General features: G+C 35.7%; 1 protein-coding gene across 1 annotated transcript in view; it reads left to right on the forward strand.

Moving 5' to 3' along the window:
* KPNA4 (karyopherin alpha 4 (importin alpha 3)) overlaps positions 1 to 11560 on the forward strand; it is a 48220-nt gene extending 36660 nt beyond the window's left edge. Inside the window, exons 12-17 of the mRNA XM_004682297.2 lie at positions 2135 to 2263; positions 3606 to 3710; positions 5366 to 5437; positions 5765 to 5927; positions 7956 to 8050; positions 9536 to 11560. Of these exons, the coding sequence (XP_004682354.1) occupies positions 2135 to 2263; positions 3606 to 3710; positions 5366 to 5437; positions 5765 to 5927; positions 7956 to 8050; positions 9536 to 9634 (663 nt within the window). The 3' untranslated portion in view covers positions 9635 to 11560. The remainder of the gene's footprint in view (positions 1 to 2134; positions 2264 to 3605; positions 3711 to 5365; positions 5438 to 5764; positions 5928 to 7955; positions 8051 to 9535) is intronic.
* Positions 11561 to 23227: the final 11667 nt, after the last annotated feature.

Genomic DNA, 23227 nt, shown 5'->3' on the forward strand with positions numbered 1-23227 from the left:
CACAGCCGGTTAAAGCACAGAACTAAGAAGCTTAAAGCCACTTCAGCATGAGTTAGATCCCTGCCCCAGAGGTAATCCACATGGCATGGCAGACCTTTTCTGACTCACCCACTGTTCCATCAGCAGTGTTCTCCTCCCCACTGTCTCTGGTGAAGCCTCTCACCACCCCCACACGTGTGACCTGTACCCCAGTTCTGTGTGCATAAGTAAATAAATCTTTAAAAAAATCTTTTAAACTACTTTAAGAAAAGAGGAAACACTAAATTCAGAAATAATTGATAAAGTAGCTGCCATTTAAGGGTCTTTGTGGCTGATTTATAATAGTCTTACTCAATTTTAATAATTGAGTTTATATTTCTTAAATATGGAATTTATGTCTTGTTAAAGGTTTTTGGTTTGGTTTGGTTTTCAGAATGCATCTTCAGCTTTAATAATGGACCTCACTGAGTCTGACATAGTTTTTTCTGTATTTTATCTGATAACTAATATTTTTTTAAATCCTTTTAACTTCCACACCAAAATTTAGGTAGAATAGTTTAATGAACTTCCATGTAGGTTCCCCCCAAATTCCTCTATACTCCCCACAAATTATTTGACAGATTCCAGATGTCATATAATTTCATCCAAGTTTGTATCTCTAAACAATAAAGATTATTTTTTAACATACCACAATACCATTAGAGCACTTTTTTAAAAATTAATGTTTAAAGACCCAATTTTACTGAGTAACAGTTTGACTAAATCAGTATTCAGAGAAGGTGGACACATATTTGGTAACTATGTCTTTTAAGTTTCTTTTACCTCTTTGAATTTTATAAAGAAATTAGGTCACTACAGAAACATTTTTGAAAGAAATTAAGACCTAAATAAATAAAAGACATCATGAAGAAATGAAAAGACAACCTACCTATCAGGAAAGAATGTTTGCACATCATATATCCAAAAAGGGATTGCTATCCAAAACATATAAATAACTCTTAAAAACTCAACAATAAAAAATAACTAAAAATATAGGAATACTTAAATGCAGTTCTTCAAAGAAAACAAACACACACAAGAAGATGGTAAACTTACTAATTATTAAAGAGATGCTATTCAAAACTGCATTTGAAAGACCACTTACTACCCACAGAAAGACAGTTAACAAATGTTGACAGATAGGTAGAGAAATATTTTTATACACTATTGGTGGGTATATAAAGTGGTGTCATCTCCTCGAAAAGCTTGCCAGTACCTCAAAATGTTATGCACAGAATGATCATATGATCTAGGAGTTCCACTCCAAGGTAGGTACCCAGTATTGGCAATAAACTTTCACACAAAAATTTGTAAATGGAAACCCATGGCAGTATTATTCATAATAGCTAAAAAGTAGAAACAGTCAAAATATTTATCAGATAATGAATGGTTGAATAAAATGCAGTATAGCTGTATAGTAGAATATTATTTCACTGTGAAAAGGAATGAAATGTTAACATGAGGTACAACATATAGTCAGACCTTGAAAGCCTATGTTAAGTGAAAGAAACCAGACACAAAAGCCATCTGCTATTTGATTCAATTATATGAAACCAGTTACACAAACTGTGCAGAACAGGAAAATAGAGATGATCATAGTGTTTGCCTGTGGATTAAGATGATGCTAATGGGTATAAATCTTTTTTGGGATGATGAAAGTGTTCTTTAGTTATATGCTGATGATGGTTTTACAACCTTAAATATATTAAGAACCACTGATTTGAACAGTTTGAAAGGGTGAAATTTTATGGTAAATTATCTCTAAAATAATTCTAGAAGTATGAACCTGTATCCCTAAATAGTGTTAGAAACCAATATTACCTCAATAATCATAAGTAAAAAACAAACCCAAAAACCACCCCTGGGTTGTTTAGTAGAAGGAAAAACTCATCTGAAGTTGTTTTTTAACATTCGGGTATCTTCTACAATAATATAAGGCTCCCTCTGAGCTGAGTTTATATTATCCTTTTCACTCCCAAGTCAGTGTCTGACAGTAGTTTTCTCAGAAGGCTAGGTTGGCATGAATGAGTGGCTCTTATAACTGCCTAACACATCTTTGTGATAATAAGGACTATTTCACATAGAACAACATCTCATTAAATTTTTTTTGTTGCAGACTGCTGCACTTCGAGCTGTGGGCAACATTGTTACTGGAACCGACGAGCAAACACAAGTAGTTTTGAATTGTGATGCTCTTTCACACTTCCCAGCACTTCTAACACATCCCAAAGAGAAAATTAATAAAGTAAGTATTTTTAAATACTATTTAATAACTAGCATATGAAAATACGCTATTTAAAATATCAGCAGTTTTTTAATTTGTAAAATTTAGGGACTCAGAATTGTCTGTGAATGATTATTAATATAAACTCCTTTAGACATCAAGAAAAAGTAAAATATTCTATAACATGATCTGGTACATATTTCCCAGATATATTAAAAAACCCAACTATATAAATATGTGAATTTGGCTCTTTTGGAAATGATGAAATAGAGATAATTGGGTGCTGAATGTTGTATGATTGGATTTTTAAGGTATAAGGTTATTATTTGAAAGGTGTGTGTGTGTGTGTGTGTGCACGTGTGTGTGAAAGCATGCTTTGAAGGCTATGGAAGGGGGCACTGACTGGTGATGCTGATATTGGAGTGCATCTGAGGCAGTTGTAGAAACACATAGATTGTCAATACAACATTGCCGATGATTATACCTTTAGAACAGCTCACCTAAGTAGCCTTGCACCCTAAAATCTCTAACAGGCTCATAGTACATGGTCCTGTGATCTGATCCAAAGAGTCCATTATACATTAGTATTAGTAGTTAGTGGAATAAAACTTGTTTAGCAGGTATTTTTAGTTGAGGAAATGTTCTCCTTTAGGAACTTGGTACATGTAATAAATGTCTTAGTTTGATAAGTCATTGTAATATCCTACATAGGATGTTAGATATTTAATCTTGCTTCATGTAAACTGTGATTTTATTATCTACAAAGCTTGTAAGACACCTGGGACTACAATTATGTCTTGGTAGAATTAGTACGATTGTGGCATAAAGGGGTAACACAAAAAGATCTTTAGACCAATAAAGGAATCAAATAACTGGCTTCACTTTAGCTCTTAAGAAAGGATGCAGTGGATGGATGACTGACTAGTACAAGTAAGTGTACTATAAACAACCTACTGTTTCATGATTCCATTGTCATAATTAAGATTGATCTACTTTGGCTAGGACTCTTGATGAGAGTAGAGAGTAAAGCACATTTTGTGAGAGAGGTGCTAAATATATTAGTTTTAGGATTTGTACTTATATTTCAGTTCATTTATTCCTTATTTGTTCAGTCAGGCTTATTTGGTGTTTATGTTTGCAAACACTGCTTTCAGGAGCTCCTTGGAAGGTTTGTTAGTTCATTGGGACTTGGATTAGGGCTAAAGAAAATACAGAAAAGGAATAAAGGAGTTAAGATTTTTAAAACTTATTTTGTAGCTCACTTCATAATAAACCCACTTGAACATTGTAGTAAATGTGTTTCCTAGTTCCAATGCAGGTATTATTTTTAAATGAAAAATATTGAAGGGACTTTGTTCTGCAGGAAGCAGTGTGGTTCCTCTCCAACATCACAGCAGGAAATCAGCAGCAGGTTCAGGCAGTAATTGATGCCAATCTTGTACCAATGATAATACACCTTTTGGATAAGGTAAGGGGAATACCTTGTGTATATGTAAGTGAAAGGAAAGATTTAAATGCAACAAGTTTTGTGAATATATACTTTTCTGTTTGTTTAGGTAGAACCTATAAAGAAACATGAATACTATAATCAAGTAATGTTAACATTAAAGTCTTGTAACTCAGTAATTATAAAGAAGAAACTTTTCATTATAAAAACCCCTGACCCTTTTGTGTCAGTCTTTATCAAAATTATGATTATCATGGGGTTTATTAAAAATTCATATTAGGGCCCTCCCTGGTGGTGCAGCGGGTTAGGACACAGCGCTGCAGGCTGGCCACAGCCGCTTCAGTGTGAGTTCGATCCCCACCCTGGAGGTGATCACATGGCACACAGACATCTCCTGTACTTGCTAATTATGTACAACATAAGACACTATCTAGTATTGAGATATTACAATTTAAAATCTATCAAAATATTAAGACTATATTGCCACTAACTTTTTAATTTAGGGGGTGTTAACTTTAGTTCTTTAAGTCTGGTTTTGGCTATATAAAGCATTGCATAGTTTCCAAGTGAGGAAAAAATACCTTGTTTCCAAGCTAACTACACAAGGTCTAACTTCCTTTTCTGTCCATTACTCTGTATAGAAAGATAGAGTTTTTATTAGTTTTATTAGTTTTCAGTTTATGCTTGTATTATTTTTTCTTTAATACACAATTAGTTGCCTGTTTCCACTCCTTCTTACACAGAAGGTAGATAGCATGCTATATATTCTTGTACCACCTTTTAAAAAGTCTTATCTATTTTTTCCCTAGAGATCAGCCCCGTATAATAACACTGTAAAAACTATCCTTGTTCCTTTTGTTTATTCTTTCGTAGCTTCACTAGAACTCCGCTATATAGATATACTATAATACAGTAAATCAGCTTATTGTTTTGAGATGTTTCCAATATTTTACTTTGAAGAATATGGAGGTCTTTCATGCCTTTATCAGGTTATATCCAATAATCACTAGATCTAATAATAGGCCTTTTGCGTAAATTTTGCTATATAATGCTCACCCCCACTCCCCCATGAGAATTGTGCCTTTTGCCCTCTTAACAGCTTCACTGTCAAATATTTGGATTTTATCAATCCTGATACGTAAGAATAGCTTTTCTCTTGCATTTTCAATTTTTATTCCTCCCTCGTTTTTATATGTTCTTTCTTAACAAATACCTATGGGCATTCTTCCAGGTGGTCTTCTTAATATTTAACAGTTGCTTATTTTTAGATTTACGGTAATACGTCATTCATTCCCATTAAGAATTTTGGTTGCTTTTTTGATATTAAGTACTACTGTGAGAAATTATGCTGACATACTTTTTTTACATGGTAGATTTTCAGAGGTGATATTACTAAATTATAAGACTTTTTTCTTTATCAATTTGTATTTGAAAGGCTGTGTAATGTAAGGGTAATATATAATAGTCTCACCATTTGTAATATCTTTATAATAGTCTCACTAATGGTGAATTTTTTTTTTAACTTCGTGCATTTATTTTAACTTCACATAAGTAAAAATTATGTATGCATATAGAAGAGGTAGAAGGTAATCTGGGGAAATAAGCAGTTGAAAGTTTTTAAAACTTTTCCCAATTTATGCTTGCTTGCAATTTTTTACTTTTCTCTATTTTCACAGGGGGATTTTGGCACTCAGAAGGAAGCTGCGTGGGCCATCAGTAACTTAACAATTAGTGGAAGAAAAGATCAAGTAAGTTCAGCTCTTACTTAATTCTGAAAACTGGTAAAATAACAATTAGAGGTAATTCTGAGATTTAGATTTCAGTAAATTGTAATTTAAAGTAATAGCAGAAAGACCTTCCTGGCTGGGGTTGGACTCCCACCACAGTGACTGGTGATAGGTTGATAGCACTGTTCCACCAGGGAAGCTCTAAACTAATATATTCTTAACTTAAGCATACGAAGTATAAAATTGATGTTTCCTACTCAGAATTTCAAAATTATAATTTTCCCAGTGCGAGAAATTTAAAACATAAATAAAGATCACTTATGTTTCTTTTATGTTTTTATTCTTCAGGTGGCTTACCTGATCCAACAAAATGTTATCCCACCTTTTTGCAATTTGCTGACAGTAAAAGATGCACAAGTTGTGCAGGTAGTACTTGATGGACTAAGTAATATATTAAAAATGGCTGAAGACGAGGCAGAAACCATAGCCAATCTTATAGAAGAATGTGGAGGTAAGTTTATTGTAAACTAATTCCAAATTTAAATGTTCTTTTTATAACTATTTTTATTTTCTGACTAATATAGCACTTCTGTATTTTTCTGTCTTAGATAATCAAGTAACAGAATAAAGTAAATTCTATATTCTATATGTACAGTCCTGCTCAGCTACTTGCATATTCTTAGGTAACTGAATTGCTGCCATATATTGAACAGGCACTATGCTAAGGTACTGGAAAGACAGTGGTAAACACCACATGGTCCTTGCTCTCAGGCATGTAGTCTAGTTATGGAGATAAATATGAACTGATTTAATGTGCTAATTACCCTAATAGAAATGTACAACAAAATGAAATACCTAATCCATCCTGGAAGAAGCAGGAAGTGACACCTGAGCTGGATTTTGAGAGATGAATAAGGATTAATAAAGTAAAAAGGGATGAAAGGTGTTCCAGGCAGAGATAACACCATGAGCAAAGTCTGAGGTGAGAAATAGCATTCAGCAAATTATAAGTAGTTCAGTGTTGCTGAATCACAAAGTATGGGGTAGAAAACACCCAAAGGTGAGGCTGGAGACATAGCCAATAACCAGGCCTGCAGTCTTACAAACTTCTGTCATAGCAGATACTTTACACTTTGGGGCAATTGTTCCCAGTGGTCATATACCAAAGCCCAGAGACACCGGAGCCTCTCTCTCTTTGCTTTCAACTCAGAATTAACATGTAGCAGAACTTGCAAGTCTCAGATTGGGGTATCCACTTGGATAAGTTTAATATTAAAAGTAGAGGTATTTCTGACGGAAGTTGAGAATTAAATGAAAGGAAGGCTGTAACTGTAGGAATATATATTTTCCAGAACCTATATTTTCAATATAGTGGAGGAATTCAGAGTTTTGAAAATTATTAAGAAATAGTATTTTTTAAATTTACTAAAGTGCCATAACAATGAAAATAACGCATAACTCTTTAAGTTAGTAATAAGAGATGTGAAATAATATCAGGGAACTAATTTAGGACCTGCATAGCAGAAAAATTAAAAACAGTCATAGTGTAAATTTTTCACTACCTTTTTTACTTTATCATTTTAATTATTAAGAATATATTTATATATATTAAAGTTAAAAACACAGGTGTTGCTTATCACCCACCTCAGTGAATGTGAGGCCCTAGAATCTATATTTTAGAAGTTTTCCAATAGATTATCTCATAGGGTATGACAAGCCTTTGGAAAATTTTTGCCTAAGAGATAGATGTATTTTTATGGAATGAGGGTATTGGTGGAGCTAGGTTGTGCAGACAGAAGACAATTAGAAAACTGTATAAAAGTCCAGCCATGGTAAATGAAGTCAGGGAAGATGATCAGATTCAAGAAATGGGTAAACTTTTGAGGTTTGAGATTTGATGAGGCTTAAAAATGAACTATTCCCATAAAGCAAAACAAGACTCAGCTTATATATGAACAAATTTATGTGTAGTTTTTAATGTTTCTACATTAATATATTTATTAATATTCACAGGGTAAATACTGTTTATCCCCTGAAATTATCTGATCTTGATCTTTTTCATTCATTATACTTACAGATATCTTAGCATTCATATGTATAATCACCAAAAATAAATTTTAATGTTTTTATATATGCTCAGTAGGAAATCTTACAGACACTAGAGATAGAAAAAAATTTCTTTTAACTTTTAACAAACAATTTGTTGCACACTTCTTACTGCTCTTTAAGAACATTGGTCATATGGTATTTTACCTGATAATCTCATTGCTTACCTAAAAAAATGACATGCAATTAAACAAGTGGTTAACTTTCTGAAATATCTTTGTGCATAAAGTAATTCACTGTTAGAATAGATTCTCAAAAATATAGATTTGCATTGTAAAAAATGGGTTATGTGATACCAAGTTTATTGTATCTTGTCACTACTATATATCATCATTGTTTTGCTTCTAAAAATTGAGATATGTGATGCCAAGTTTATTGTAACTTACTTGTCATTACTAAATATTGTTGTTTTGCTTCATAAAATTTCTTGCAGGACTGGAGAAAATTGAACAACTTCAAAATCATGAAAATGAAGACATCTACAAATTGGCCTATGAGATCATTGATCAGTTCTTCTCTTCAGATGATGTATTTAATAAATTTATAGTTTACTTAGTTTTATGTATATATATATAAATCTGCATGAAATAATACAGTAAGCTAGGAAGAACATCCCTGTTTTTTTTTTTAAATAGAATTAAAATAGATACATGATAATAATTGACAATAATGTTACTGTTACAGAAACACAGATACTTTAATATTTCAAAGTCTTTTAGGACATTAAAATGTAGCAATGTCTGTATCCATGATGACAAAAAAAATTAGGAATTTTTGACACTTGACAAGTTAGGCTTTAATTTCACTTGATGTCTCTTATAGTTCTCATATTTTTATAACAGCGAAATATATTTGTAGACAAAATAATCATATTTTATATCCTTAATAATTCCTTTATAGTAATAACTTAATTCATACTTGAATGTATAGTCACTGTTATTTTTAATTGGTGAACAAAAGCAAACATAAAGATAGATAAAATAAAAACAAGTCATCAAGGAAGATAAATTACTATATAATGTATAGTATGTAAAAGTCTTCAGTTTGACAATATAGGATAGTTGAAATTAAAGTGTTCATTTGCTTTAGTATTGCCTCTTTGGAAAAGTAACTCTAAATTTAAATAATCATTGCTTAGAAAATTACAATGATTAAGTATAGTCATAAGTGAATTTCTTGAATAATTTTTCAATCTTAAAAAAGAATGTCTTGACACCACAGACTTTTAACACTATTGAATAAGAATGAAATGTTACTAAAGATTTTGCTAACCTAGTGTGTAACCTGACAAAGATAAAATTAGAAAAGAAAATTACAGATGCTTTACTTATAGATGTTCATACTAAAGTTCTATTTTTAATGTCAGTTTTAAATAAATCAAAAATAAAACCCAGAAAAAGCATATTCTTCCAAAGTTAGCTTTAATTACATGAGATTTTTAGTACATACACAAGACTTAAGATTTCTAATGCCAGTACCTCAACATGTAATTCTTTTTTACTATCTTAACATTGTACAAATTATCGTTCACATAATGTGTTTCTCAGAACCACTTTTAAAAATAATACATATATAAAAGAGCTATAATTTAATTATGTTGCTATTTTAAACCCAAATGTGACTTCTAATTGCTATTTTAAAAAATAAGCAAGATTATACTTCGTCTGCAAAAGTTCTGGTAGGCTTTTTTAAATGACATAACTTTTATGTATTTGCCAAGGTACGGGGCAAATTCTAGTGAATGTGCTCTCAGTTGTAGGACCAGCTCCAGTTTATTATGTTTCATTTTTTTAGAAGAAATCAACTTTTCACATTCTCTCAAGTTTCCTCCTATTTTGGTGTTCTTTAAAAATCCTTGCAACTTCTTAAAGTTGCAAAAGATAGTGAGTTAATGTTGGTCTTTATCATCTGTCATTTATCACAAACCTTTTTCAAGAGAAGTGAGAATATTATTATAGGACTGTTTGTGCACTTTAAAATTTAATCATCACTTTGTTTCTTTTCTCTCTTTAGATTGATGAAGATCCTAGCCTTGTTCCAGAGGCAATACAAGGTGGAACATTTGGTTTCAATTCATCTGCCAATGTACCAACAGAAGGGTTCCAGTTTTAGAAAGATGTTGTGGAAGTTAGGTACAATGCAGCACTGAGATATATATATATATATACATATATATAAAAAGGTTTGATCCATCAAGCTTGGCTCATGGGATCTGCTGCTGCATTAAATCGGGAAAGAAAATGTGAAGATTTCATTTGGAATCCAGAAAATGCCCAAATGAGGTCAAGATGGCGAGTGGGTGCGAGTGAGAATGAGTGGCAATATGTAATGAAAACTTTACATGAATGCTTATTTAGGTTGTTCAAAGGAAAAAGGGCTACAGGTCACAGATCTTCGGTGCCTGAGAAGGAACATTGACTTACTCTATATCAATTGAGGGGGAAATGCAGTACTGTCATCTTCAAGCCTTGTAAGCATAAAAGAGAATAGGATGCCCATATATAAGTCAAAGGAAAGTGAGCCCAGGCCTTGCTACGAAGCAGTGTGTGAATGGACGATGCTGAATGAATGTCTGGCTCAGTGGTTAGAGAGCCAGGTTCATCTTCCAAATCTAGGGCTCTTCACCCATGAAGTAGACTCCTAGCCCTGGAGTGACTGTGTACGAGAGTGTGGTTGTGGTGCTGTATGTGAACGCATGCAAGCTTGATTTGCCTTCAGGGGGCTGATAACAAACCTAGTAAATCATCAAAATGAGATCATAAGTGTTAATGTACACTGGACATGAAAACAAAGACCGGTTTAGCAGCAGACATTGGTTTACTCTGCAGCCTGTGTTTTCTATTTCCCCTCTTCCCTTTTGCCACCCCTTCCTTTTTTTTCCTTTTTTCTTTCTTTCTTTTTCTTTTTTTTTTTTCAGTTTTTATTTACTTACCTAGTATGGCTTTTTAGTTGCTTCTCAAGTCAGAAAACTTTTCAGGAAGGTTTCCCTGTGCATTTGCACCAGATGAATGTTTGATGCTATGAAAAGCTTTCCATATCATCAAAACTAATTTGTGTAGATTTTTGCATGAAGAAAAAAATCATAAATTTCCCTCAAAATAGACTGTGTTGCAGTAACACAAGTTGCCATAATAGTATAAAACAGTAAAATGTGCTTTAAAAAGCCATCCTTTTCATTTTCAGAGATAACATAAAGACCTTTGCATGAGGTAAATCTACAGCATAGTTAATTTTTAGATTTTGTTGAGTCCTGTAAAGAAGAAGAAGAAAAAAGTTTCAGTTGTGGTAGAATACCGTGCTGTGTTTAAATGTTACTTGTTTTCAAACTTTGTTTTCTATGAAAATGATATGGAAACTTCTAAAATGGAATTTGGTGCATATGTACTGCTGAATAAAGACCGATGAAGAGGTTTGAGTAGATGTACAAATCAAGTAATGGTTTGAACACCTTTAATAATATGCCTAATCTGTTCAATTGTTTTAGAATCTTTTTATCTTAGATGTAGGCAGCCATGAACAATCTATTTTGAGCCACTTTAGGGAGAAAACTTTGTATTTTTAAAACTTGCATAAAAGTTATGCAAGTGGTTTTTATAAATTGGAATAATACCTCAGTTTTGAGGTTATGCACACTAAATTAAATGTGACATAAATTAATTTGTACAAAAAAGAACTCTTTATAAGGTGGCTCATTGTAGGAAATCCTGTGCCTTCCCCTTTGAGCACAAGTGTTGCATGAACAACAGTTTGCTATAAGAAACATACCAGATTAGCCACCATTAGCATCTATATCTACTTTGTGTTTAAAAATCAACTGGTAATTCTGAAACACTGTAGAATGGATAAAAATTATTTTGTGATCATAACTCTTTGTTGAACTAGAGTATTTTTGCAGCATTCCTTGTCATCAGAAACATGGTTAAAGTTTAAAACTAGAAGCAGCAGAAAACTAGCTTGTAAAATTTATCCAAGTAGAGTGCAGGCTAGGCTGTCTTGGGGAAATAAACATTAAAACTTAAAGCAATGTTTTACATGGGATGTGTGTGTGTGCTGTGTGGATTTTTTTCATATGTATATACTCAGGTAAAATTAGAGTATAACTCAGTGGTTTATGTTAGCTTGTCTTCAGCTTTTGACTTTAGAATCAACATAACAAGATAAATTTAAGTTCTGTAATTTCTATATAGATGTATTAATACTCTAAGCCACTGGTTTTGCTCCATTTACACCCTGTCTTTACTACTGCTTTTTCCGTGTCCAAGTCAGGGTTTTGATCTTCCTTCATTTTTCCAACAAAATGAATTGAAAAAGACAACTTGAGGTTAAACTAAGTATTACTGTAACTCCAGCATGGTTCCAAGGGAAAGGCTGCCTGCAAAGCATAGTTTTTACAGAAAGCTTAGTTGCCAGAGAAACATAGCAATACATAACATCATTTGTGTTTCCAAGTAAGCCATACTCTGGTCCAAAGCCAGTGAGCTTATGGTATATAAATTGATTTTTAAACTATGAATGGTATTAACATGAGTACAGTGGCTAACTGGTGGTCTGAATATTTTCTACATGTGGTCTCAAAGGAAAGTGATTTTCTAATAGATTTCTAGGAAGGACTTTTTGAAATTTGTGAAAATGCAGTAAACAGTTCGCTATCATTAACTAATTTAAACAGCCTGATTGAAGCTGTATGCGTAGCCCTAGTCTTATAATACCTTCAGAGACCTGTTTTTCTTTCTAATTTTCAGTGACTTTAGTAATTGTGGATCATGATGGAATTAATACTGCCAACATTTTTCTGAACCAAACACCATTCTTATAATTAAAACCTCCAACTAATCATTTAAAATACATATAGAAGATTTTTTAATGTTTAGGCTGACCTTCATGAATATAATTGATTTTTCATTTCTTTAAAGATACATTATAAAATCACTGAGTATTGTAACATTAATGTCCTAATTTATAAACTCCTTTTTTGATTCTCTTTGACATTGTTTCCCTCAATAAAAAAATTAAGCTTAAGATTTAGAAAAGTGATACTTTCTGTTACTGTATAACACATTACCACAAATATATACATGTTTCATAGTTTCTGTAACAGGAGTTCAAATTCAGCTTAGCTAGGTCCTGTCTAGGAGCCTCAAGATTTCATGAAGCTGTCAGGCAGATCCAGAGCCTCATCTGCAGCTTTGGGTCCTCTTCATATACTCAAATGACGGAATCTAGTTTCTTGTAGCTGTATACCTCATGCCTACTTGCTGCTTCAAGACCTTCAGGAGAATACCATAAGGCCCTAAACCACCTTTTTAAGTCCATTGCCTTAACAACTTGGCCACGACTAGCTTTTAAACCACCTTTTAAAGGGCTTGCTTAAGACAGCCAACCTAGGAAAATCTTTTTGATTATCTCAAAGCCAAACTGAGCCATAATACTTAAGAATCCCTTCTTTGTTCTTTACTGTAATTTAGTCACAATTTGCTATCCATCATATTTTCAGATCCTACCAACACTTGAAGGGAAGGGGCTTATGTAGGTCATAAAATTGAGCAGGGAATCTTAGGAGCCATCTACTTACCCCAGGGGCATGTGCGTATTTACTTCTGAGCAATCTGAAAGTGCTCACCTAATTAGTGAAAGTTTATTGGATAAGGTTACCTGTGAGAGACTAATGAAAACTTGGGGCCAACCTCCCAGAAAGTACAGTCGTAGGGTTTTTAGAAGGGGAAGGGAATTTATAGGTGTGCATGAATCTCAGAATGCAGTCTCCTCATACTTAGAGTTGCCAAAAGGTGACTTAAATTCACACAGCTGTGAGGTGCTAGATTAGCCCCAGATTTCAACCCCATATCATTAGAAGCTGAACTTGTAATTTCTAGAAATTTATTTATTTGAACCAATGCCAAAAAGTTAATGCAGAGTATCAGACATTGTAGATATTAAGAAGGTAAAACTAGAACAGGTGAATTTGGGTGTATCAAATGCAGTTACCTCCAGAGATTTGGTTGATTTACCTAATAACAGGATCCATTGGTGACTATTCGGGAGGATGGACTATTTGAAGGTAATTTTTTTAGATCTTTTCACTTATATTTTGGTCAGGCAAAATTTTTTAATGTCAGCCAATAATTTAAGGGAAATTTTTTCTAGACATTTGTTCACCAGTATTCCCAAATATTACTATTGGCAAATTCAGAGCTAGTGATATTTTGAACATTTGAAAGTGAAAACAAGCTTAAACACAGTAAGATACACGCTTTTTAAAATACAATAAAAATTGTGCATATATCTCAAAGTCAAGATACACACTGACAGTCTTGTAATCCAAATTCCTAAGTGAAAGCAATGATTGACAGTTTTGCTTTGTGAACAGAATCACCACATGTGAGGGCTGTCAAATTGCATATTAACAATTGATAGGGAGATAGAGTTACACTATCTTTTCCTTAAGCCAACCTAGTAATGCCATTTATATTTTCTATTTTAAATTCATTGTGCTTTAAGTAACTAGTTTGGAGTGAGGATATCTATGTCAAGCTGTGGAGTTTATAGCTACTGCTTATGTAGAAGAGGAACTGAGTATAAAGAAAACTAAATCTTGGCCTACAAAATCTTACAATCTCTCACCAGAGGACTGCCCAATTCCCTCATCTTTGCTTAAACTTCCCCCCAATTTCTGCCTTCACAAATTTTGTGTCTTGCAGCTCTAAATTTGCTGCTTATTCCAATTTATGTAACTTTTCCAGACTCAAGTTCTTCAGTATTATTCTTCACAAACTAATCTTTCCACTTTTCAAATATGACTCCTACCTCCCTTATTTTGCCTCTGGTTTGTATCGTTACTGGATTCCTTCTTACTCTCTGCCCAAGATTTCCTCATCTGTTTATGTTATTTTGAAACAGCTATTATAAGTGTCAATTTGCTAGATCTTCATGCTTTTTATGGTTCTTTCCATCTTGTTACCTGTAGTCTTTAAGTATTTCAGTGTCCTGCTTTTGTGAACCATTTTCCCCCAATCTTTGTACATAGTTAACCTTTTATCTCTAGGTATTTGACTTGTCTGAGTAGATTTTTCTTTCAAAATAAAAAACATTAGCCCGTCATGTGATTGGAAAGAATCAACATATCCTTATTCTAGCCTGCTGTATAGCAACTCCTGTTTTTTTTTTTTCTTTTTAGGGTTGTCTACTGTTCAACTCAATAGGTAAAATTTACCTGTTAACTCACTAGGTAAAATAATGCGTGTTTGGGTACTTTCTGCCACCAAACATTTCCCTTTGTATTGACAGTGTGCTCCTTTCATAGGCAGTTACGTTTTGTCCCAAATCCACTAGTGCTCAGCGCATTCTTCAAGGGGACCATTAATGCAACTGTATAGCTGGCACTAAGGAACTACTTTTTACTTTTTTCTCCTAGTTTAGTGTGGTACCTAACAGGAAACTTTGTTCCTGCCTTAGTCAGGTGGTGCTAAAAGAGTACTGAGCAGTTTCTTTTTCCTATTTTCTCTCTTCTCATCTTGCATTCCTCCTACAAAGAGTTAAGGACATACAGAAGCAGCAATTAGGAAGTGGCCATTTTTGCATCCTGCTTTTCTCAGCTTCACTCTTTATACTTAGAATATCCCAAATACCTCTCCTGTAGGTAGACAAATAGAGCCAGTACTACTACCTTTACGATCCCATCAACTGGCATTTTGCAGTGTGTTTTATATTACAGTCATTTTCCGTCTTTAGGGTCTGCTCAGTCATGCTTTCATTCCTCCATCTTTCCTTACACTAGATTGTAAGCTCCATAAGGGCAAGGTCAGCATATAAGTGAAGCTGTGTAAACTCCATGAAGATTCAATGAGCTCTTTGGGCACTCAATAAACATCTGTGATGATAGTGATGCATTTTTTTTTTCTGATAATTGTAATGACTTCTAAAAGACTACCTTTGACTTGGGCTTTTTTTTTTTTCTTTTTTTTAATTTGCTGAAGTTGAGAATGTTTAAGAAGGAAAGCCGCTTCTTTCCTTGCCAAGTGAATGTTCATTCCTTCATTTCCTTTTCTTCACTTTCATATTTTATCCAAAGTCAGATAGGAATACCTGGCACGCATATGACTGAAATGGGCCCTTGAGTGTTTTTCAAATACCCCGTGTACTTAGTATGAAGACTAATACTTAAAGCTGATGATAAACAATTTCTTAAATATGTCATTTATTGAAATAATGTTGCATCATAATTGCAGGAGTTTTTACAGAGAGCATCAAAACACAGGTAAGTACTATTTTTAGCTGAGCAAACTAGTATGAAATTACTAAAATACATTTTTTGCTATTAGTGTTCATTGATTTAAGTAATTCATAAAGAAACACACCTTCTCCCTGAGTAACTATCACACAAATATTCAGTTGCTAGAAATAATTAGGAGCAAACCCAACACTTCTGCTTTCCTATTTGCTGTTGCAAAGGCCTCACATGCAAATTTGTATGGTAGCCCATATGACAGATTATCTAGCTTCAAATCAGTTCTGACTATGAGTCAAAATTCCTGTGAGGTCCAGTAAAATGTTTATTTTATCTCTGTGCTGTTTCTTCATCTGGGAAAAAAAAATGATACCCACCTCAGTAATATGGCTTAAGTGGATAAATTCATGCAAAGCACCTAAATTATGGGTACATAAGTACAGCAACTAGGGAAAAGACTCATCTTTTGCTGCAAATAAAGGCAGAGGCTTTATTCATTTTTACATTTAAGAAATATCTGAGGAACCACATTGGCCTACAGGAGCTAGAAAGACAGTCATGAATGCATAAATGAAAAGCAGTCAGTATAATGAAAGATACTCCAGGATAACCTTGGGTAGACCGCAGTGTTGGGAACTCCATCAGAGTGTTTGATGGATGCCACCAAAAAAAAAAAAAAAAATAGTATTTACTATCTGCACTTAAATGAGGTTAAAAAGAAGGGGGCGAGTGCTGGATGTAGACTTTACAGGGTGAACACATGAAAATAAAGGCAGCAATCTGAGTCCTGCTTTTCCAAGCTGTCAAGATTTGCCTTTAGCCACCAGAAGCAGGGGAGAGGCGATAACAGATCCTCCTTCCCAGTCTTTTCTCTAGACTTTTAACAGTCTCTGGAACTGCAAGATAAATTGTTTAAGATATCACAATGTAAATACTTTGTTATAGTAGTCCTAGCAAACACGTGAAAATACTAAGCATTATCCCAGTAATAACGAAAGTAAACTGCAAGAAGCCATGTGTGTTCTATCAGATTGTTAAAAATCGCGAGTCTGGGTAAAAAGATGTCATTGGCATGGAAAAACAGTATGTTCAAACCCTGCTGTTTGAAGTACAAACTCTATAGGGGGATATACAAAATCAAATATATTAACATCCAATATGTTATTTTACAAACACTTAAAAATAACTGCAGAGTATTCAAATGTGTGTTAAATATACATGAAAGTGTACAACATTTACATAAAATACCTCTGAAAGAATATTCAAGAAATTAATATTGCATTTTCTAGAGGATCTGAGTGGTTGACTGTTTTTTTAAAATTTGATTTATTTATGCATACAAGAACGGGTGTAGGACCAGTGTTGGGGAGGGTGGAGTGAAAAGATTCATCAAAGGCGGAGAGGAGGGGGTGGGGCGGAGCAGAACAGGTGGATCTACTGAAATACACAACTGAGAGGAGAAGCGGGTGAGAAGAAATCTGTGCTTTGTAGGTTAGCTCCCAGGTCAGGGATGGAACTCTTGGGTAGTGCCTGGCAATAGCTTGATAGCGCTAAGACTAAACCCTGTATACCTGGGAGGTCAGAGCTGGGTTTTTTAAGCACTAGGTTGGAGAGAGATTTTAATCACGTTTTTAAATATATTTTTTGAATGTAAATAATACAGTATTTCTACATAAAGTTTTGGGTTTTTCTGCCACAAAGTGGCAGTGCTAACGACTGTAAGAGAATGCCGTAATTTTTTTCTTGCATGGTTTATTTTTGTACAATATGATTTCTCCCTTTAAATGTGATCACCATATTCTTCCCACCACCACAACACCTGTGAACCATCATTGCAGTCCCTTGTGCTCTTCACTGTTTTGTTTGGCCCCTTTCACTCACCCTTCCCTGCTGAATGCCTTAGATTTGTTTTTCCTGAGCTTTGTTCAGTTTCCCTTTATTTTATAAGTGAAACCATCTGATAGTACTTTTCCCTTTTAACTTATTTCACTTAGCATAACACTGTCCAGCTCTGTCCTTTTTGTTGCAAAGGGCATAAGTTTATCTTTTTTTAATCACTGAGTTATATCCCATTGTGTATATATTCCACATCTTTTTGACCACATATATATTCCACATCTTTTTTTGACCACACATATATTCCACATCTTTTTTTCAAGCATTTAGGTTATTTGCATATCCTAGCTATTGAAAATAGTGCTGAAAAAAAAAAAAACGTAGAAGTGCAGGTTTCTTTGGGAACTTATGTTTTTGTGTCCTTTGGGTAAGATTCCCAAGAGTAGAATTGCTGAGTTATATGGCAGCTACATCGTTAGTGTTTTGAAGAACCTTGGCACAGCTTTCCATAGTGGCTGGAAAGTTTATATTCCCATCAGCAATGTAAGAGGGTTCCTTTTTCTCCAAATCCTTTCTAGCATTTGTTGTTGCCAGGTTTTGTTTTTAATATGCCATTCTCAAGTGTTTGAGGTGGTACCTCATTGTGGTCCTTATCTTTCCTGCCACTGATCTTCATATAATAGTGTACATCTTTTATTCTGTTTGTCATTGTGAATGAAGGGCCAGGATTATTAGCCCAGGTAGCTAGTGAGAATTCTGCACACTTTGATAATTCCTGCTGACTGCATACTTTGCTTGAAAAGGTGAACAGGATGTTGATCATAAGGCTATCTTTACAATTTCAGGATAAAGAAGTGGGAACTTTTATTTTTCTAAAGCACATAGAGCCTCCAGCTTTGCACCACTGGGGTCTGCTTTTGCCTCCACTCTTGTATTATGGACTTCCTTCACCCATCAGCCTGCTCCTATCTGCTTCTCATCTTCTTCAAATCACTAGTCTCTTCTGGTAACTCAGCTATTCACCTATTCTTTCTTTAAGAATTTATTCCTCATTATTTATTCCTCATTGTCATTTTCATTTCAGTAGGTTTCACATATGAGATAAAGAAACCACCCTGACCCACAATTCTTTGGTGATAACTCTTAGTTCTGCTTTTTTGTAGTTGCTAGATTGTGTGTGTGTGTGTGTGTGTGTGTGGGTGGGTGGGTGCTTATAACAGCAGTTTGGAACTATAATATTTACTGGATAGGTTTGAAACCATGAGCAAATTAAAAATACCTGTATTCCTCCAAACTGAAATAACTACTGTTAGCATTAGAGTGTACTTATTTTCAGTCTTTTCAATATGCATATGGTAATTTTAAAAAAGCAATCTTGACATTACACCAAGTACAAGCTTATATCCTGCTGTCTCTTCAAGTATCATGAACAATTTAAGTTACAAAATTATCTTCTACCATATGATTCTTAATGACTACATTATATTCATGGTATAGTTAGGCCACAGTTGTTTTACTAATTTTCCTCTTGTTCAACTTGAACCCAGTTTCTTTGTTGCTTGGTTTCTTCACTTGTTTTTATGGAATACATCTTGCCTGGCACTTATGTGTGCTTGATATTCCAGTCTTTACTTGTATTCAGAAACATACTTTTGATTTAAGCTGCAAGGAATTTATTAAAAGCAGCTCACAAAATCACTATCAATCACGTGAAACTTAAGATTAATTAACATATGTGTCTACAAGTTCAGGTGAGGACTTCTCACTCATTTCTTATCCATTGAGAAGTCACCTACTTTCAGCTTTCCAAACACTGAGATCCACTCTTACCCACTGTTGGGGAGCCTTCTTCTCAGCGTGCCTCCTGGATGCTGCATTCTCATTGCACAGCAGTCCTTCCCCTCCCCAGGCCATTATGGTCAGGGTTGCCTTTCCATTTGTCAGGTCTGGTGCCAAAGTTCAAATGTGAATCAGTAATACTTACAACTAAACCTTTTAAGTGTTACAAATAAACCAAAAACTGTTTACAAGAAGATGTGTTCATATTTCTCTGCCATGTCCTTCATAAAAACCTAGACTAACCTCTCATTTGGAATTCTTGTTCTGTGTCATAATGATGACCCCTGCTCACCCACCCCAGGCCCTGGGCCCATTCAGCTCCCTTTCCACTTTCTACTCAATTCCTCACTTGGCAGTGGCTGCAGAGGCTGCTGTCCAGGAAGGGGCATTAGGGTGCTTAACCAGAACTCCAAGCAAGGTCTTGGTACAAAGAGGCAGGTCTATAAGAGGGAGGTGCAGGTTGGAGTTGGGTATTTCCTCACTGAATCCTTACTCGTGGTGGGATGTGACCAAAGAAGGACCAGAATAGGACCCTGCTGGCAAGGGTCCAGAACAGTGCTGTTTCGGATCCAGCTCAGAATCACTTCTCTGGAAGTCTCCTTTATCTCATAGTCAATCTTGTTTTACATGCTCTGGATCACCACTGACATTATTCGTGTGAGCATTTAGTCACACATTCACAGGATTTCTTAAAAGAGTACAGGCTTCCTAACTCCTGTGCTAGCAACTAGGTTCATATCCTGTGTCAAAAATTTAGCTGTCACAAATGATACTTAATCAATTGAATGGCAAAAACTAATATACTACATGTCTAAACCAATGCTAATAACTTTGTCCTCACATCTTATTTGATATTTCAACTGTAACCAGCAGGATTATAATAATAGCAGGATTATATCTTTTGATGCAAAGCATGCATGCACACATACACACCCCTATAAAAACATCTTTGAATGGGTAAAAACTAATGGGATAAAGGTGGTTAAAAATGTAAAGTATTGGCCATCCCTGCAGCGGGTTAAAGCACAGCACTAAGAAGCCAAAGTCACTTAAGCATGAGTTCAATCTCCAGCCCCGGAGGTGACCCACATGGTACAGCAGACCTCTCCTGACCCGCCTGCTGCTCCCTTCAGCAGTGTACTTCATCAGTTGGCCTGTTCTGCTCCCCACTCTGTCTCTGGTGAATCCTCTTACTGCCCCTGCACCTCTGGACTGTATCCCAGTTCTGTATGCATAAATAAATAAATCTTTTTTAAAAATTAAAATATATATATACACATACATATACATATACATATATATATATATATATATATAAAACTGTAAAGTATCACTCCAAAATGTAACCATCACATGGAAATTTTTCAGTAAGTCAGTCCACTATAGAATGAGTCCTTCAAAATAGGACATGCCGAGAAAAGAGTTCCAACACAGCACATCAGTTGCCTGGGCCCCTTCTGTTGCTGAGCACTGTAGCAGGCCTCGGTCCTGGGTTTACAGTAGTAAATTAAACAAGATGGGGTCTTTCTCTCATGGGACTTATGTCCCTTCCATGGAGCTGATCATGCAGAGGCCTGTTTATATGTGTAACCTATCAGATGTATTTCTTTTTAATAGATATATTTACTTATTTATTTTATGTCATTCTTCATTTTGTGCATTTTTCCATCTCGGTTGTCATCCCCATGGACTTCCCACCACCAGTTCACCCGTGTGCCATCACCATAGTCCTGTGCACTCTTCCTGCCCCAGTTTTGATCCTGTCCCCTTCTCCACCCCCATGGACTGTCTCTATCACATGGATTTCTTATTAGGTATTGCAGCTGTAATACTAATCTAAATCCAGTGCAGGGTCAGAGGAAGAACTTAACAGGGTCAGTGGAAAGTGGTCGTTTTCATCAGCAGCCTCAGATCCACCTGCTGTTCTGAATTTACTAAAAATACCAAGGGGTAACATAAAGTAGAGTGCTTTCTCAGGGACACCTGGCTTCTGTTCGCCTCTCCTCTAGCTTTCCCTCAAACTGCAGTTCAGAGGTTTTCTGTGATGACTAAGGTTAATCAAATCCTGTGTTGTCTTGGGCTTGATTCTGAAAATAGTAATTAAGGCTTCTTAACATTCTTACCCAGCACCCTGCTCAAGGAAAACAAAGTGTGCTGGCTACCTGAACTTTATTATTCCTGCCTCCCTGAGTCTCCTTCAAGTAAATAGGAAGGGGGAAGAGAGGGACACGTTGTCCGGGCTTTTAGGAAGCACTATCTCTGAGCTACCCCACACCAACAAGGAGTATCCATAGCAGGACACTGCTGCAACCTGGCTGGCGAGTGTGGCCCTTGCGTTTATCTCCTCGATCCACTCACGCTCCATGCAGGGCAGACACAGAATTGGAAGCAGCCTCTCTGCCTGTGGCCCAGTGGGGCAGCACAAGAGTCTCACCCACACACTGGAGTGGCGCATAGGCTGAGACTGCAGGGAGAAGCGAGCTGAGACCTAGGGTTTGCAGGCAGTGAGTGGGAGTTAGGAAAGCCAGGCTTCAGGGGCTCCCTATTGTATTCTCTGAGAAAGCCTTGTTTCTGCTTACCAGTCTCAGACTTCAGTGCCCAATTTAGGGGTTGAGAGGATGTGGTACAGCCTCAGGTCAGGCACAGAAGGAAAATGAAACATGGTACCAAGGGCCTTTCCTTCCCCTCACTGCCTCCTCCCTCATCCAGTTGCCCAAACCCTGTGTACTTGCAGCATTTGATTACAGCATTTGATTTCACATTTACTAATGTGTGCTTCTGTGTGATCGAAAATGAAGAGTGAACTGTTACCTGATAAATAAGTCCGTGTGCTGCCATTAAGAAACCAGAGTGCCGTCTAGCAGGATTATTGGGTTTCTCTAAACAATATTCTCCTTTTTTCCCCCTTTAATTCATGCATATAGAACTGGGGTACAAGCCACAGGTGCAGGGGTGGAGATAGGATTCACCAGAGACAGTGGGGAGCAGAACAGACAGATTGATGAAGTGCACTGCTGAGGGGAGCAGTGGGGAGACAGGAGAGGTCTGCCAACCCACGTGGATCACCTCCCTGACTGAGGATCGAACTCATTCTGCAGTTCATAGTGCTGCACTTTATCCCACTGCACCATCAGGAAGGGCCCTAAACACTATTCTTATCTTTGCATTAATTATTATCCATCCAAAAGTTGACCTGGAATGGTGAGAGAACTGTGCATTAAGAGTCATTTAAGGTAGATAGACCCTGCTTCTCCTTCCACTGTGTATTTGGCCTATAAGATTAGTTTTTTAAAAAAATTATTCATACAGAATTGGGGTACAGGCTAGAGGTGCAGGGGCATTGAGCAAATTGGAGAGCAAAACAGGCAGATCAACGAGGTACACTGCTGAGGGGAGCAGCAGGCTAGACAGGGGAGGTCTGCTGCCCCATGTGGTCATCTCAGGGGACAGGGATCAAACTCTCACTGAAGCGGCTGCAGCACTTGCTTGCAATGCTGTGCTTTAACGCGCTGCGCCACCAGGGAGGGCCCTTACAACACTAGTTTTTAATCATAAATAATGAATGATAGTTTTGAGACACCAAGCAACCTCTAACACCTGTCTTTAAAATAATGTTCATTTTAGAAAAAGCATTAAATAGAGGTGGTTTCATTAAACAATCCCCTGATCATGGAAATCTCATCTAATTGAATGGTTTTAGATTTCAAAAGAAGCTTAAAACCATAGAGATTAGAAGCACGAATTACTCCTCTGCAGGTAGAATTAAAGCACTGTGATAGAAATATCCCCCCCACCCCAAACCCCTC

This window comes from Condylura cristata, unplaced genomic scaffold (genome assembly GCF_000260355.1).
Source record: "Condylura cristata isolate star-nosed mole 26May11 unplaced genomic scaffold, ConCri1.0 scaffold00014, whole genome shotgun sequence".
Classification (NCBI taxonomy): domain Eukaryota; kingdom Metazoa; phylum Chordata; class Mammalia; order Eulipotyphla; family Talpidae; genus Condylura; species Condylura cristata.